This window comes from Aedes albopictus, chromosome 1, assembly GCF_035046485.1.
Source record: "Aedes albopictus strain Foshan chromosome 1, AalbF5, whole genome shotgun sequence".
NCBI lineage: Eukaryota > Metazoa > Arthropoda > Insecta > Diptera > Culicidae > Aedes > Aedes albopictus.
Genome location: NC_085136.1, coordinates 100,171,472 through 100,190,236, shown reverse-complemented (window position 1 = coordinate 100,190,236; position 18,765 = coordinate 100,171,472). Strand labels below are relative to the sequence as shown.

General features: G+C 43.9%; 1 protein-coding gene across 1 annotated transcript in view; it reads left to right on the top strand.

The window, feature by feature from the left end:
- Window positions 1-10,170: 10,170 nt before the first annotated feature.
- The window catches only part of LOC109398368 (uncharacterized), a 39,428-nt gene continuing 30,833 nt past the window's right edge, over window positions 10,171-18,765 (top strand). The window contains exons 1-7 of the mRNA XM_062854730.1: window positions 10,171-10,466; window positions 10,957-11,933; window positions 11,989-12,236; window positions 12,288-12,477; window positions 12,536-13,331; window positions 13,394-13,668; window positions 13,725-13,951. Coding sequence (XP_062710714.1) covers window positions 10,394-10,466; window positions 10,957-11,933; window positions 11,989-12,236; window positions 12,288-12,477; window positions 12,536-13,331; window positions 13,394-13,668; window positions 13,725-13,951 — 2,786 coding nt within the window. The 5' untranslated portion in view covers window positions 10,171-10,393. The remainder of the gene's footprint in view (window positions 10,467-10,956; window positions 11,934-11,988; window positions 12,237-12,287; window positions 12,478-12,535; window positions 13,332-13,393; window positions 13,669-13,724; window positions 13,952-18,765) is intronic.

The window sequence follows — 18,765 nt, the reverse complement described above, 5'->3', positions numbered from 1 at the left end:
TGCCTTGGAACGTCGTAATCCCATTAAAATTCCAATGAAGCCTGACGGAACGCCCTTAAAATGCTTCTGAATCCCCTAATACGCCCTGAAATGCCCCTGAAGACCCTTGGAATCCCCTTTCGTTGGGTTTTCTGGGAACTTCCTGGAAATCTCCTTGGTCCCATCTCAAATGCGTAGGAGCAATACCTGTTCACGAAAACTAGATTCCCTCATTGTGCATCCAGGCACAAATTTCCTTCTCTTATGTCCGTTTTACTTTTTCTCCCAGCATAAAAAGAGGTTCCAGTGTAATATAATTTATGATTCACTTTCCCAAAAATCTCAAATACAGAGTTCCTTTTTAAGACTAGGGTGACTGTACCAGTTATCGCACTACATAAGAAGAATTATTTCTACAAAAATAAGAAGGAGACCGTCGAATGTCATCGATACGTCAAATGATTGATTAGTTTTCATACTTTACAGGAAAAATATTAAAGCGGGTCCAAAATTACTTTTAGTATTTATTACGGCCTGTGCCAATGATAGGAACCCTGTACCAGTTATGGACACATTTGTTAATTTGGGTTCCACTTCGTACTATTTACAGGCATTCCTTATGGGATAAGCCATAACTGGTACACTATGGCGAAATAGGGTGCAAGAAAGCCGAAAAATTAAGGAAAATGATTTATTTCTATCGTAATTTGAGCAAATTGTGAAGTTTAAATGATTGCAATCATCTTTTGTGAACGTGAGCTGTTATTCACAAATTTTTTCTTGTTGATTTGCATCATTAAAGGTTAAAAATCGACTATGGCTAATTTGAGGTACTATAGCCACAACTGGTACACTGAGCCTAGTTCCCACTTCGTACGTAACAGTACAAAAAAAGATAGGATAATTATTTTCCGAGTACAGATTCCGATTAAAAATTACTTGAGCAGTTCGCAGATGGCAAGAAAAATGTAACACCGGTAATGTAGCTGTCACTTTTCCTCGCGGAAAATGATCGATTCTCAACTAGCGTTCTATCAGGAGGACTTTCTGAGAGAGCTTTTTTATAATTCCAAAATAGAACTCGTGTAGGATTCCCAAAAGGAACTTCAGGAGGATTCCTAAAAGAAGATCACGAAGGATTTCTGGAACGATTTCCGGAAAGAACTCCTGCTTGATTTCCACCTAAAGCTCCAGACGAGAAGGAAGTCCTGGAGGATTATCAGAAAAAACTGAAGGGTTTCAGTTAGGAACTTATGAAGGATTCCCTAAAGGAGCTCCTGGAAGATTTCCAGAAGAAACAGCTGAAATTCCCTTCCGAAAAACGCTTAACCATTCGAAACAACACCACCAAAAAACCTCACATACGACGTATGCGAGTGCGGTGCAGTTTCAGGATTAAACCGATGCGTGTGCTGAAGAGTTAATAGTTCTCAGCCAATCCACAAGGAGTTCCTTCCGGGAGTTGAAAGGGTTCCCTTCCAAGAATCATCCAGGAGTTCCTTCCGATACAAGGAACATACATGTAATATAAGAGCATCGGAATCGCTAATTTTGGTTGTGTAGAAGTCACCGTAACTACCATTAACCTAAAAATAAACTAGCATTAGCCTAAAAATAAATCATAGTAACTTTTATACATCAGTAATACAATTAAAACCGATGCTGTCATGATTCTTATGCGATATGTCCGCAGATTTACAGGATCCATATTTCCGGGAATCCTTCAGGAGTTCCTTCCGAAAATCTGCCAGGAGAACCTTCCTAGAATCCAACAGGGAATCCTTCAGGAGAACCTTCCGAGAATTCTCCAGTAATATCTTTCGGGAATCTTCCAGGAGTTTCTTCCAGGGATCCTTCAGGAGAAATCTGCAGGAATTCCTTCCGGAAATCTTACAGGAATCCCTTCCTACCGGGAATCCTCCAGGAGCTTCTCCCGATAATCTTTCTGGAGAACCTTCCTAAAATCCTCCAGGAGTTCCTTCTGGGAATCTTCCAGGAGTTCCTTCCGAGATATCCTCAGTAGTTCCTGCTGGAAATCTGTCAAGTATCTTTCCATAAATTCACCAGGCGTTCCATCCTGAGATCCACAGGAGTTCCTTTCAAGAATAATCTAGGTTCTAGGAGATTCTTTCAAGAATCTTCTTGAGATTCTTTCCTAGAATTTTTAAGGAGTTCATAAAAATAATTCCTGGAGGAGCTCCCGGATGGAATTCCAAGAGGAATATTCGGATTGAACTCCGGGAATTTCTGTGCTTCTTGCGAAGATTCTGGGGGAATCCCGAGATAGATTTTTTGGAGGAGTCATCGGATGGAATTCTTCGAAGAGTTTTCATATGTAAGATCTTGAGGAATTCTCAGATGGAATTCTGGAGGACTTCTTAAAACGGAATTCATATAAGAATCCTCAAATGGAACTACTGGAGGAATTCATGAATGTAATTCTTTAAGGAGTTCCCCAATTGGAATTCCTCGAGGAAACATCACCGGTATTCCTGGAGGAACATATTTAAAAAAAATAAAATTTCACCTTATTTCTGCAATAAAGATAGAGAAGTCCACCATCAAATGCTCCATAAATTTTAATTGTTAAATCAATCAGTGTTTGCATCAGAAAACCATTTGCAATTTCTGTAAAATATTTGGCTAGCATTTTGTCATTAAATGTCCCAATTTCACTAGTTTACAGCATTTTTGAACTCGGTAAGCTGATGATTATTTTTGGTGTAGAATCATGCCCTGAGTTCGAAAACGCGAAGGAAAAAAATTACAGTAGAGCGGAAACTTTTTCGACTTTCCATACAAGCTTGATGATTTGAAATCGATTTTTGTTCAATTTTTAAGCAACGTCGCTCACTTCACACATCTCATTCTCCGTAATCAATGCTCCGATTGAGCTGAATTTTTTACTGTAACTCGCCTACATATGATATTTCAAATAAACGTTGAGAAAGAATTTTTAGACTGTTTTTTTCTTATTGAAAAAAATACATTTCTACATATATTTTTGGAAATTTGGCTAAAATTTAAGGAGATCGCCCCTGAAGCTCGCCAATATCTTGAATTTCATCAATCTGACGCAAAACCTGCATTCAGATGATCGAATGGTATTGTATTCAGGTTTCAATTTATGGAAAAAGATTTGAAATTTGTTGAACAAAACGCAAGATATTTGAATTTTGGTAAATTTCATATTTTTAAAAGTTGTAAAACTCAATATTGAGCTAAAACTCAAAAACTGCTCTACTTAAAATTTTTTGAAGCACGGTTTCGAAATCAGTGCTTAATTATACTTCAAAAATTTTGGTCGTTGACAGAAGTTCACGACTTTCGTTTTATTTTGTAAACTTGTGTTTCCTTTAGAAAATTTAGAAAAAAAAAATAATGTTTTTACCACACCCTGAAACGGTGCTGAAACTTCCTGATACGCTCTAACAAACCTTCTAGAACCACCAGAGATGCTCCAGAAACTGCATAAAATATTTTGCAACGATCCGTGGATCTTCCCTGGGATCCCCGTGAATCCCAATAAGACATTCCTGAACACCCATGAAACTTCCCTGAAACCTCCTGAAATTCATTGATACGCTCCAGTAAATCAACTGAAAACTACTTGAACGGTTCTGAAACCCCACCAAATTTCTTCAAATAACACTGGTGTTCCTCAAGCTGTCATGGAACCCTCCTTGAAATACCCCTGTAAGCTCTTGAAACGCCATTTAATCCTCCAAAATCGCATGGGAATCCCTAGAAACGACTTAGAACGCCACGCCTTTCAATTCCCCTGAAATCCTCTGGCATAATTAGGAGTACCATGAAAGCTCTTGAAACGACCAGTAACATCTCTGAAACTCCTCGAATACCTTGAAACGCTCTAAAACCCCTAATACGCTATTAACCCTTAAAACTCCACGATAAACATTCTATTTTTAATCGGCTGATACTCAGGAACTATAAAATATAAAAATAACTAGTTTTCACTATGATCGATGGTAAGAGTTGTACTTCTTGCAAGGGTAGTTGTCAAACCGGAAGTTGAACCTGATTTTGCACCGGAAATAAGTGTTCCCAGGTACAATGCTGTGGCGATATGTTCTACAGCTGCCTATTGGCTACATTTTCAATAAATAGTTGTTTATTCTCGGTAGATCTGTTAAATTGGAATCCAAGCCTGGCCTTTAATTTCTTACCGAAACGTGTTTTTACAAAACGGAGTCAGTTTTGTACATTGGGACAGCAACCGATAAACGCCTAAAAGTATGCAATGGTCTTGAAGTTATTCGTTGGCTCAAACTATGACCCGTGTTTGAATTCTAGACGGATTATCACATGAGTGATACTTTTAAAAGAAGGACTCTGGTATACCGTACAAATTCTTCATAGACATTCATTTCATTTATTTAGTATTACATCAAATTCAAGATAAAACTGAATCAACAATATTTCTCTATAATACACGGTTCGTGGCTGCCGCTCTCCATCCTCGGTCGCGCCCAATGCTCGTCAAGTCACGTTCCACCTGGTCCGCCCATCGTGCTCTCTGCGCTCCTCGCCTTCTTGTACCAACCGGATCAGTTGCAAACATCAGCTTTGAAGGGTTGTTGTCCAGCATTCTTGCAACATGCCCTGCCCACCGTATCCTTCCGGCTTTGTCCACCTTCTGGATGCTGGGTTCGCCGTAAAGTGCAGCGAGCTCGTGGTTCATCCTTCTCCGCCACACACCGTTCTCCTGCACACCGCCGAAGATCGTCCTTAGCACGCGTCGCTCGAAAACTCCGAGTGCTTGCAGGTCCTCCTCGAGCATGGTCCATGTCTCGTGCCCGTAGAGGATTACCGGTCTTATTAGCGTTTTGTACATGGTGCATTTGGTGCGTGGGTGAATCTTTTTCGACCGCAGTTTCTTCTGGAGCCCGTAGTAGGCCCGACTTCCGCTGATGATGCGCCTCCGAATTTCACGGCTCACGTTGTTGTCAGCCGTCAGTAAGGATCCGAGGTAGACGAATTCCTCCACCACCTCGAAAGTATCCCCGTCTATCGTAACATTACTACCCAGACGGATCCGGTCATTTTCGGTTCCGCCTACCAGCATGTACTTTGTTTTTGAGGCATTCACCACCAGTCCGACCTTCGCTGCTTCGCGTTTCAGGCGGGTGTACAGTAGGGCAGTTCAGACTTTAAACATGTCAAAAATTCAAAGCTCTCATATGTTCATTGCCATCCTTGGTGCAAAACTAGAGTCCTGTCAAATTTTCAGCCATTTCGGTGGTGATTTAATGGTGGCCCAAAAGCAAAATAGGTTTATATGGGAATTACCATGACGAATTTTTGAAAAAGTTTCTCTGCGCTGTAGAGCGTTGCCAGATGGATGAAGTCATAGGGTCAAAGACGAATTAAATTCTTCAGATCTAAATGATGAATGTTGCCGACGACCGGAACTTATTTCGGCAATCGGGTAAAAAGTTATTGAACAAATTCTCACTCACATGCGCATCTTTATACAGGATGTCCTGCAAGGTGTGCAAGAAGGTAACACGCATACTATGATTGCGTTCAAGCGTGTCGATCGAGCTGTGGTCTTCTGTTCAAGCATGTATGGATGAATATTGATTAATAACTTCTGTCTCGTGAGTCAAAACGAGTTGTGGTCTTCGGCAACATTCATCATTGAAGTCTGAAGAATTCAATTTGACTTTGACCTTATGACTTCATCCATGTGTTAATGCTCTACAGCGCGGAGAACCTTTCTCGAAAATTCTCCATAGTAATTTTCATATAAATCTATTTTGCCTTTGGGCCAATATTAAATCACCACCGAAATGGCTGAAAATTTGACAGGACTCTAGTTTTGCACCAAAGATTGCAATGAACATATGGGAGCTCTGAATTTTTTACATGTTTAAAATCTGAACTGCCCTAGTGTACAGCTCTGCCACCGTTCCAAATGTTCTTGCAATAATGTCCATGTCGTTCGCAAAGCACACAAATTGACCAGATTTTGTGAAAATCGTTCCTCGGCTGTTGAGCCCGGCTCGTCGCATCACACCTTCCAGAGCGATGTTGAAGAGTAGGCATGAGAGTCCATCACCTTGTCTCAGTCCCCGGCGAGATTCAAATGAACTGGATAGTTCACCCGAAACCCTTACGCAGTTTTGCACACCGTCCATCGTTGCTTTAATCAGTCTAGTCAGCTTCCCAGGAAAGCCGTTTTCGTCCATGATTCTCCATAGCTCTGCGCGGTCGATACTGTCGTATGCCGCTTTGAAGTCGATGAACAGGTGATGCGTTGGGACCTGGTATTCACGGCATTTCTGGAGGATTTGCCGTACGGTAAAGATCTGGTCCGTTGTCGACCGGCCGTCGATGATGCCGGCTTGATAACTTCCCACGAACTCATTTGTTTTAGGTGACAGGCGACGGAAGATGATCTGGGATAGCACTTTGTAGGCAGCATTCAAAATAGTGATCGCCCTGAAGTTCTCACATTCCAAATGGTCGCCTTTCTTGTGAATGGGGCAGATTACCCCTTCCTTCCACTCCTCCGGTAGCTGTTCGGTTTCCCAGATCCTGACTATCAGCCGATGCAAACAGGTGGCCAACTTTTCTGGGCCCATCTTGATGAGTTCAGCTGCGATACCATCCTTCTTCATAGACACTAAACTTCTAAAATAATCATTTCAGGTCCAAACTGATTATGGAGCTTGTGGAGCAGTGCGCCCCGAGTCCTACCGGAAGTACACATCTGGGTCCAAGTTTCACATGCAATTCATGCTAGAAAACAACCTCAGCATTGTGTACTTGCGTTGGCCTACCATTTCAGGTTGTTAAAGAGTTCAGAATTATTTTAAAATGCTAGATTCATAGACGAATAGCCGAAACATTGAACCAGGGAACACTTATTTCTGGTGCAAAATCGGGTTCCAGCATGGACTTCCAGTTTGGTAACTACCCTTGCATGAAGTACAACTCTTCCCATTGATCATAGAGAAAACCGCTTAAAATAAGAAGTTTGTCCTGGGGCTTTCAGGGTTAAATCATTCTTGAAACCCCACGAATACTCTTGAATCGCCCCTGAAACCCTTTGAAATTTCTCTGGACCCCTACAACCCCTTGAGAAACTTCTGAAACGTCATGAATACTCCAGAAATGCCATTAAACCCATTAAGACGCTTCTGAAACCATCGTAGAACGCTTCCAAAACTTCTTGAAACGCCCTACATCTCCCCTGAAACGCTCAAAAACTCATCTGAACCTACCAGAAACTCCTTGAAACATTACTGAAATGTCCCTCAAACCCATTAAAATGTCATCTAAGCTCTTGAAACACCTACTCCTCAAAAAACACTATTGCATCACCCGCTAACGCTTCTTGAACCCGTGACCCCACCCCCTGTAACATCTTTGAAATCCTTTGACACTCTAAAACGCTACTAAAATGGTCCTGAAACCTCTCTGATGCTTTCTGAAACATCCTTGAAACTCCATAAAACACCCTTTAAGCTCCTTCAAATGCATCTGAAACCTACTGAAACATCACTGAAATCCCACTTCATTCCCCAAAAAGGCAAGAATCCTACAGCGCGCGCATGGCAAAGTAGGTGCGCTCTTTTGAATTGGTTGTGCTGTCTCGTAGCAGCGTGTACGATACGCAAAGAGCTACACTATCCTAACTTCCAACAATAACATCCACTGCATTTCCACCGCTCTGTCTCTACCAGCATTCATATACTTCGTCTTGAACGGGTTTTTTTTTTCAAACGAAGTCTGCTGCCTTCCTCTTCAGCAAAGCAAAATCCATTTCTACTGCTCTAGCTTCGATGCCAATATTTAATAGTGATAATTCCTATGTTCACCAGACTTCCTAATCATTTCTTAGACAGTAATTTAGTTTAGACATCTACAAAAAGGGCGACAAGTTGGATTGCGTAAACTACCGCGCGATCACACTACTGAGCGCTGCCTACAAGATACTCTCTCAAATTTTATACCGCCGTATATCACCGTTTGCAAGAGAGTTCATGGGGCAATATCAGGCTGGATTTATGGGTGAACGCGCTACAACGGACCAGATGTTCGCCATCCGCCTGGTGTTGATAAAATGCCGCGAATGCAACGTGCCCACACAGCACTTGTTCATCGATTTCAAATCGGCGTATGATACAATCATTCGAGAACGGCTATGGCAGATTATGCACGAATACGAATCCCCGGATAAACTGATACGATTGATCAAGGTGACGATGGATCCAGTGATGTGCGTAGTTCGAGTATCAGGGACACTCTCGAGTCCCTTCGAATCTTGCAGAGGGTTACGGTAAGGTGATGGTCTTTCGTGCTTGCTGTTCAACATTGCTTTAGAGGGTGTAATTAGAAGAGCGAGAATAAACACGAGTGGAACGATTTTCACGAAGTCCGTTCAGCTATTTGGTTTCGCTGATAATATTGATATTATTGCTCGCAAATTTGAGACGATGGCGGAAACGTACATCCTACTAAAGAGTGAAGCCAGGCGAATCGGATTAGTCATTAATGTGTCGAAGACAAAGTACATGATGGCAAAGGGCTCCAGGGAGGAATCTCCGCACCCGCCATCCCGAATTTATATCGACGGTAATGAAATCGAGGCGGTTGAAGAATTCGTGTACTTGGGCTCACTGGTGACCGCCGACAACGGCACCAGCAGAGAAATTCAGAGGCGCATTGTGGCAGGAAATCGTGCTTACTTTGGACTCCGCAGAACTCTACGATCGAATAAAGTTCGCCGTAACACGAAGTTAACTATCTACAAAACGCTGATTAGACCGGTCGTCCTCTATCGGCACGAAACTTGGACCCTACGTGCAGAGGACCAACGCGCCCTTGGAGTTTTCGAACGGAAGGTGTTGCGTACCATCTACGGCGGAGTGCAGTAGATGGAAGGCGGGACTTGGAGAAGGCGAATGAACCACGAGCTGCATCAGCTGCTGGGAGAACCAGCCATCGTCCACACCGCGAAAATAGGGAGGCTACGGTGGACGAGTTACGTCATCAGGATGTCGGAAAGCAACCCGACTAAAATGGTTCTCGAGAGTCATCCGACCGACACAAGAAGACGTGGAGCGCAGCGAGCTAGGTGGGTCGACCAAGTGGAGGACGATCTGCGGACCCTTCGCAGAGTGCAGAACTGGAGACAAACTGCTATGGACCGAGTGGAATGGAGACGGATACTATGTATAGCAGAGGCCACCCCGGCCTTAGCCTGATCGGTAAGGTAAGTATGTTTCAATCTTTCCAAGGTCACAAATGAAGTAGGCACTTCCCCAAAAAACATTTTCAGTCAAATAGACTACAAGAGATTCTTAGAACTTTTATAAATCCAAAATAAAAGGTGTTAGGTTTTAAGGCGGTTAACATTACCTCTACAAGACGAATTGGCCATCAAAATGTTACTGGGATCGTTTGCGATCCGATCACTTGATTTTGAACTATTTAGCGTTGTACGTCTCAGTCCAACTTGTTTCGTTGAAAAGCTATGTGCTGATATTATTTGCCAAAGCTTGTTTCTTTCCACTGAATCGTACGATGTTGAGATGTTCTGTCGACATGAGAAAATATATGTATTTTTATTGCTCCATTATCAATTTTCATCTACATAGCATGTCATTGGGTCAAGTCTTTAACTGCCACGGAAATTATCATTAAATTGAGTTTCATTCAGCACTCCTTCCACCGGTCATATGTGAGCCAGGTCAAATTCTACTCTCGCTTTTTTACAGTACCTACAAGATGTGCAGCGACCTTCACCCGATGCATTCTGCACATGGTCTATATATCTCACCAATTCTGCCTTCAGCGTTGAATGCACCCATTCAACACTTACACAAACTGGTCACAGTCAATCGTACCTAGATGCTGCCAGTTGTTTACCAACATTCTGACTTTAAAAATAAACTCATGTTTTCTGCCGCCCCATTTCACTCGCCCACCAAACAACTCATCAGCTGTGAAAATATATGTAAACCAACTAGCGTCCAATCCCTTCTCGCCGCGCCCCCACACGCGGAAAACTCAGTCACTCGGTCACAATTTTCCCGCATCTTCTTCACACATCACATGCATCAAAGTAGCCGCCGGTTGCTGCTGGCAGTTGGCACACGCCAAAACATAGGACACCATGCCGTAGGGCGCCTGCCATCGTCATCGTCGTCGTCGTCGTCGTCGTCGTGACAACACAAATCATTTTCACAGCCACCTTTTCCTCGGCGTTCACGATCGCTTCGCAGTCGGTTCGTGATCGTCACACGGGACACAGATAGTACTCGCTAATGTAAGAACGCACTAGCTCAAGTACTATAGTAGTTACAATTGGTCGGTCGGTGCAAGAATAGTGCAACGCACTACTTTAATTGGCGGACGACGCCATATTGGAAAATTGTCCGAAATGATTCGATTTCGGTTGGTTTTGATTGGTTTGTTGATTTGTTTGGCGGACGGAAAGCGGGAAATACCCGTTGGTGAGTATTCGGTGAATTGTTTACGCTTGATTGGGAATGGAAATCGAACGTAATTGGCTGGAAAACGATTAATTAGTGGTTTGATTGTGCGAAGGAAAATGACGCCTTTTAAGCTTCTAGCGGTGCGATTAGAATTTATAGTTGAAAATTGTCATCTACGCTTATCCTTAACTGGAAGTCATAAGCTTTGTTCCGTGGAATCGACCTTTGATCGTGGAAATTTCATTTATCAGGTGATAATGATCGACAGAATGCCAGTCGCCATTTTTTGCAGTGAAAAATGCGCGCGCACCACTAATCCACGGAAATAAACGAAGTAACCCGACAATGCACGTGTTTCGAGCGAAAATTTCCGAACGTTTTGTTTGTAAACAAAATGTTCGGATCGTAGCATGCGCAGAACGATCATGTTTTCTTGGCGTCTCGGCTTCGGCTACGGACTTCGGGTTTCCATGGTAATTAAAGTCATGTTTTCTGTGTCGTGTTTAAGGTGCGATCTTCCACGAGGACAACTATGAGGCGGAGATCGCTTTCAAATATGCTATCGAACGAGTTAACATGCACGAGAAGCACTTCGAATTGTTACCAATGATAAGATACGTCTCTCCGGAGGATAGCTATAAAACGGAGAAGAAGGTCTGTGAGCTGGCAGCAGAAGGTGTCACGGCCGTCTTTGGTCCAAGCTCGATGTTGACTTCGGGTATTGTGAGTTCGATCTGTAAGACTATAGAGATTCCACATATTATCACCCACTGGGATCCGGAACCTATCGGAGGTTGGGATCCAGAGATGCAGGCTATGACCATTAATCTCTATCCGGAAGCGGATGTCATGTCTCGAGCTTTGCGAGATCTGATTGTAGACTACAGTTGGAAGAGCTTCACGATCATATACGACAGTGACGATGGTCTTATGCGTCTGAAAGATATTCTACAGATACATGGTCCTGCGGACAATCCCATTACGGTACGGCAAATTGACGATGATCCGGACTACAGGCCTCTTCTGAAAGATATTCAAGCCTCTGGAGAGAGTCACATCATTCTGGAGGTACACCCCAATAAAATCCTGGAGATGCTTCGACAAGCGAAGGAGGTCAAGATGCTTGAGGAGTATCAGAGCTATATCATCACTTCGTTGGATGCTCACACCTTGGACTTTGAAGAGCTGAAGTACTCCAGATCGAACATAACCACATTGCGGCTGATGGACACGAAGAGTTTCGAGATCAAGAACGCGGTCCATGATTGGGAACAGGGTGAAGCCAGAATGAAGAAAGTTTTCCGAGTTTCTCCGGAGCACGTCCGGACGGAGTCGGCGTTGTACCACGATGCTGTGAAGCTGTATGCTACCGCCATCCGAGAACTGGACGCTACGGAGGAGATCACTCCGTCAAGGTTGTCGTGCGGAAGCAAGAACCTTCGGCAGTGGCCGTTCGGACTGAGGATCGTTAACTACATGAAAGTTGTAAGTTCTAAGAGATAGATTCAATGACGCCTTGTAAAATGACTCTTCCTTACAGAAAACCGAGCACGGAATCACTGGACCGATTATCTTCGATGACAACGGTCGACGTACGCACTTCCAGCTGGATATTATCGAGCTGAGCCAGCAGGACGGATTCAAGAAGATCGCCGTTTGGGATCCGACCAATGGGAAAATCAACTACACTCGTAGCCAAGAGGATGTTCACTTGCAGATCGTTGAATCGCTGCAGAACAAGACATTTGTCGTTGCGTCCCGGCTGGGAGCCCCGTTCCTGATGTTGAAGTAAGGTAGAGCATCATTTCTCAGCCATCTTTCACAACAGAATGTTTTCAGGGAAAAGAAGGAAGGCGAATTCTTGGAAGGTAACAATCGCTTCGAAGGCTACTCACTGGAGTTGATCGACGGTATATCCAAGATTCTGGGCTTCCAGTACCGCATGGAACTCGTTCCGGATGGGAAATACGGATCATATAACAAGCAAACGAAGAAATGGGACGGTTTGGTGAAATATCTACTGGACCGAGTAAGTAATCTTATGACAATCTTCTTCTATGAGCAATCAAGTCATGAAAACCTTCCAGAAAGCCGATCTTGCCATCTGTGATCTTACCATCACCTACGAACGCCGTACTGCCGTAGACTTCACGATGCCTTTCATGACCCTCGGTATTAGTATCCTATACGCCAAGCCCGTACCGCAACCCAAAGATCTCTTCTCTTTCCTGTCTCCCCTTTCCCTGGATGTGTGGATCTACATGGCCACTGCCTATCTTGGCGTATCCGTATTGCTCTTCGTCCTGTCCCGTATGGCTCCTGCTGATTGGGAAAATCCTCACCCCTGTAAGCAGGAGGAAGTCGAAGAGGTCGAGAACATCTGGAACATGCTGAACGCCCTATGGCTTACGATGGGATCCATCATGGGTCAAGGTTGCGACATCCTGCCCAAAGCCGTCTCTACCCGAGTCGTTGCCGGAATGTGGTGGTTCTTTGCGCTGATCATGCTCTCGTCCTACACTGCCAATCTGGCTGCGTTCTTGACCATGGAGCGCATGGACGCCTCGATCGAAAGTGCTGAAGATCTGGCTAAGCAGAGCAAGATCAAGTACGGCGCCGTGCTCGGCGGAAGTACACTGAGTTTCTTCCGTAGTTCCAACTTCTCCACGTATCAGAGGATGTGGGCCGCCATGGAATCGACTCGACCTTCAGTCTTTACGAAAAGCAACGACGAGGGGCGCGATCGCGTTATGAAGGGACGAGGACTGTACGCTTTCCTGATGGAGTCCACCTCGTTGGAGTACATTACGGAGCGGTATTGCGAACTCACCCAAATCGGGGGACTGCTGGATTCTAAGGGATACGGAATCGCCATGCCCGTTAGTAAGTATCCTGGTTCATTCGAAGAACTTGATCTTATGATTCCTGATCATTCCCATCCGTAGACTCTCCCTATCGGACGGCCATCTCCGGAGCAGTGCTCAAGATGCAGGAGGAAGGTAAGCTGCACCAGTTGAAGACCCGATGGTGGAAGGAGATGTATGGTGGAGGTCGCTGCGATGAGCAAGCAACTACTGCGGCCGGGGATAGTGCTGCCGAGCTTGGAATAGACAACGTCGGTGGTGTCTTCGTGGTTCTGGCGTTTGGATGCTTCTGCGCATTCGTCATAGGGATATTGGAGTTCCTGTGGAACGTGCGGAAGGTTGCGGTTGAAGAGAAGGTTGTCCGTTCATAACAACAGTGAAAACGAAATTATGTCATTGGTCTTGTTTCTAGGTTACCCCATGGGAAGCGTTGAAGGCAGAGCTTAAGTTTGCGCTCAATCTCTCGATAACGACCAAGCCGGTGCACAACATGCTGAGCGAGTCGTCGTCGGCCAAGAGTTCGATGCGGTCCAAGTCCGAATCGAGGCGGGAGTCGGAATCGGTCGGACGGATGCACAACATCAAAACCGGAAACAGCATGATGAACGTGGACAAGATTGGATTTGTGTTCAATAACAAGTGAAGGAACCTCTGAGGGGCGATTCAAATGAGTGTGTAGACTTCGATGTTTGAAAGTAGTTGTAGATGAAGTGTTGCGTTTAGAGTTGTATTCACACCAAAGTATTGTAAGCACGAGAACTGAAAATTGGTCAAAGATCAAATAAATTACTTAGTTATTATAATTGGCAATGCAATGTTAATAAAGATATATCTAATAGAGTCAGTGAACTAGCAACAAATAGAAGGCAAAATTTCTATAGTTGCAATCATCCGAAATGCATTTCTGTCGCTGCCTTTACCCTCCCGGCCTGCGTTTCTCGTGCCTTTAAGGACAAACGTCTTGAAATCCCGCTTCAACAGTGCATCAGAACTTCAGACGCACAAACCTCAAGAAGCAAGTTTCAAACAACAGTGTATTTTATTATTCTGTTCTTGCTCACTTGTAATAAGCTTAAAATGAGAAGATCAGGCGCGCTGGTTTTGTTTACGACGAGATTTGTGCGCTCGAATTCGTGAAGAGGTGCCAAAGTCGGCCATTGTGACGGCCATTTTGGGATTCTAACAAGTCTGTCCTTAAAGTGATCATCTTGAATTCTTTCACCCTTCGATCATATCACAGGTTTCAGAGGCTTCTGAAGGTTCCAGGATGTTTCATGGAGGCTTCTAGAGACGTTTCATTGCGTTTCAAGGGATAACAGGACGTTTCAGGGATGTTTCAGAGGCGTTTTAGAGGGTTTCAGGGGATTCCAGGATGTTTAAAGGGGGCTTTCAGTAGCTTATCAATGCGTCCTAGTTTCAGGGGGTTTCAAGAAATTCCATGATGTTTCAGAAAGGTTAGGCTCTTGATGCGTTTCAGGGGGTTCTAGGATATTTCAGGCTTTTGGAGGAGTTTTAATGTGTTTCACGGTGATAAAGAACGGAGATACAATGACGGAATACATGACGTTTCAGGGAGGTTTCAGTGGATTTCAGGGGGTTTCAGGATGTTTCAAATGGGCTTTTAGGGGCGTTTCAAGGAGTTACGGGACGTCCCAGGGAGGTTTCAGATGCATTTCAGAGAATTGTATAGGGCTTCAGAGGGTGTTGGGATGGTTCAGGTGGGCTTTTGGAAGGCTTTTTGGAGCGTTTCAAGGCGTTCAAGGAGTTACAGGAAGCCTTAAGGGGTTTTAGGGAGCTTCACTCTTCAGCATGTTTCAGTTGCAGGACGTTTCCGGGTGGGTTCAGATGCATTTATTAGGGTTTCTTAGGGTTTCATGGGGTTTTAGGGGCGTTTCAAGGGATTACAGGACGATTCTGGGAGGTTTCAGAGGCGTTTTAAGGAGTTTCTGGGTGTTTCGGGGGGTTCCAGAGTCTTTCATGTGGGCTTTTAGGGGCATTTCAGAGACTTTTCATAATGTTTCACGGAGGTTCCAGAGGCTTTGAGAGTTATAACATATATGGTGTTTCCTTGCGGAATCCTAGAGGAGTTTCGGGGGGAATTTCTTAAGAAATCCTGGAATAAATTTCTGGAAGAATACCGGAAGACTTTCATAAGGAATTCTGGAAGAAATCCCGGGATGAATTCCATGAGGAATCCTGAGAAGTATTCCTTGAGGAAGCTCGGGAGAAATTCCTGGTGGAATCCCAGGAAAAGTTTAAGGAGGAAGGTCTCAATAACCACCAGCAGTGTTGCAAAATTTAGTGGTTTCCAATCTTGGGTGACGGGCCACGCGAACTTCTCAAGATCCGAATGTTCTGGGAGAAAGTGAATTTTTGTTCGGATTCTGCGTCTCAAGAAGCATGTATTGACATTACATGTACTATAAAAAAGTGGTGTTGCTCAGATCAGTGGTTCCCCAGCAGATGCTGCGGGCCATGCTAATTTCATATGTACCGAAAATGCGAACAGGTAGTAAAAACGTTTTCACATTCTGCTTCTCAAAAAGCATGTATCACAATATAGTGGCAGCGTTGCAAAGCTCAGTGGTTCCCTAGCTTGAATCATGGGCCTTGCAAAGTTATCAAGAATCTAAAGTCCGAGGAGATTCACACCTTCTTTTTAGATTCTGAATCTCAAGGAGCACTAATTGTAATAAAGTGGTGTTGTAAAGCTCAGAGGTTTTCAAGCTGAGTCACAAGCCATACAAATTTCTTAAGAATCCAAAATGCGATAGAAAGGGAAAATGGGAAAGCCTCTGCGTCCCGGGAAGCAACAATTAATATTATAACAATGATGTGGCGTGGTTCTCAAGCTGGGGTCACAGGCCATGCTTATTTCGCAAAAACTGAAAGTTTGAATGTTTTATTACAATATACTGGTGTTGTAAACATCAGGAGTTTCCAATCTGAGGATACGGGCTATGTATTTGCTGATTTCTCAGAAGCTTCAAGTCCTAGAAGTCTTCAAGGATCACTTGTTAAAATAAAGGGGTGTTACAAAGCTTTGTGGTTCCCAATCTGAGGTGAGGGTTTAATTGGCGTATAGTAATCCAGTATGAGTCTGTTCATAAACTACTCAGACCAATATTTGACCATTCAAATGCTCTCGTCCCCCTGAAAGTCCCGTGAGGCCTCTTGGGATCTTCCTCAAACCCCCTAAGCAACCCTGAAACGCACTTCCCTGATACTTTCTGAAACACTTCCCTGATACTTTCTGAAATACAGGGGATAGACAGAATGATCGGGACAGGCAAAACTTTGCCTTCTCTCAAAAATTTCAAACGGCTGTAACTTTTCGAAAAGTGCATCAAATATTCTCAAAATTTCACTGTAAGCTGATCAACTAGTTGTGTATCAGTGGACAAAATTTGGAAAAGATCGGACTATACTGCACGAAGTTATAAAGATTCTAGAAGTTATAAAGATTCTAGAAAGATATGTTTTGAAAGAAAGTAACAACATAGGCGGAAATTCATTGAAAAAGTAATGGGATGCCTATTAAAAATTGACCAATTTACTAAAAAATCATAAAATTATTGAAATCGCTATAACTTTTTCTCTTGTAAATAATTTCAAGTTGAGTGGAGCGCTTCTCAGAGCTCATTATATAAGTCATAAATGGACAAAATTTCATTGCATTCGAAGATATAACAGCTTCATTGAATCCAGAGATATAACAGCTCAAAGTTAGCTATCGGATAATTCTACCTTTTTCTAAAATGCTTATAACTTCGTGCAGAATAGTCCGATCTTTTCCCAATTTTGTCCACCGATACACAACTAGTTGATCAACTCACAGTGAAAATTTGAAAATTTTTGATGCACTTTTCGAAAAGTTACAGCTAGTTGAACATTTTTTGAAAAACGAAAATTTTGCCTGTCCCGATCATTTTGTCTATCTCCTGTACCTCTGTCACCCCCTGAAACTCCCTCTGGAACCTCCTGAGAACCTCTGCAACGTCCTTGAGCCCTCTTTGGATCCCCCAGGGACTTCTTAGAACACCTCCCGAATCGTTTTTTGTTTTGTCTCAAGAGCAAACTTATGTGTCTCAGACAGATTTTGGGCCGCTGAATCCGAATCCGGGCTCAGATTAGCTCCAGCACGTCACTATTTTGAGCAGTACCGCCACCAGCGTTTATTCGTTCGGTGTCCGAGGAATGTTCATCACAGCGAGAGCAGTTTTTACCGAACGGTCGAGGCGCTCCCAGGCACGACTCGTGTGAGGCGCTCCTGGAGGATTGAACAGCCACTTTGTGCTTGCGTTGGTAGATGTTTCGGCTAACTGTTGATATATCTCGTTAATCTCCTGCTTCAGCTCGTTGCTCACTCTTACGAAGTTAGTACCTCAGTCACTTCGTGCTCCCAAGGGAGCTCCTCTGCGTCCAATGAAACGTAAATAGTGCAACCCATCGTTTAGCTGTAACTGCGGTTCATAACCTTGCCGGGTCAAAGAGGCTGATGACCATGTGACCATTAAAATATCTTCGTCAGGGGGCTGGTCATTTGTCCATACAAAATTTTTAATTTGTCCATACAAAATTGTCATTGGCCGAACCCCCCCCCCCCCCCCCCCCCCATGACCACGTGGTTTATGGACAGCCCCCAGGCTTCCGATACATTCCAACCACGCGTTCCGTGGTGCCGCTCTTGTCCAGCTGGAGACACTTCTCCGCGGCTTGGTCGGTCTCCCTGACCCTTGCCAGAGTTGGAAAGTTCCTTGGAGTTGGAAAGCCAGTTCCGAAGATGAAATCCGACGAGAGAATGAACTTGTTTGTCACTTCCTTCGCCATCTTTACTGCTTCTTCCACGTTGTCAGCGCTGTCCAAGTAATCGTCAACGTAGTGTTTTCGGATTATGGCATATGCGGCGGCAAGAAACTCTTCGACATGGTCTTCCGCGTTCAAGTTCTTGACGAAGTGTGCCGAACACGGCCAGATACCAATATCAAAGAAAAAAATATGATTTGCGCGGAAAAAAAGTGCCATTCTCAGTATGAAACAGTGTAAATAAAATCGCGAGCACTCTTGGGGCAAAAAGCGCCGGCCTTCCCCGTAACTCCAAAACAGCCGTTGGCGTTTGAATAATGACTGCAGTAACACAGAGACGAAAATAAGAGCCTTTCAAATGTGCGTTATTAGCTGCCACACTAACGTCGAGTAAACGCCGTGATGTATGCAACACCCAAATCACGTTATTCCTTGGCGTGTTACATTTACCGGCACATTTTTCCATACGGGTGGCGGCGCGATTTACCCCACACATATTTGACCAACAAAATTCAAAAAATCATATTTTAGCCTCAACAAAGTTATTTGATTTAACGTTTTCGAAAATTTATTATTTTATATACTGCGTTTTGCCACGATCTCGGCCAGTGTTGGGAATACTCACTTGCGAAAAGTTATACTCACTT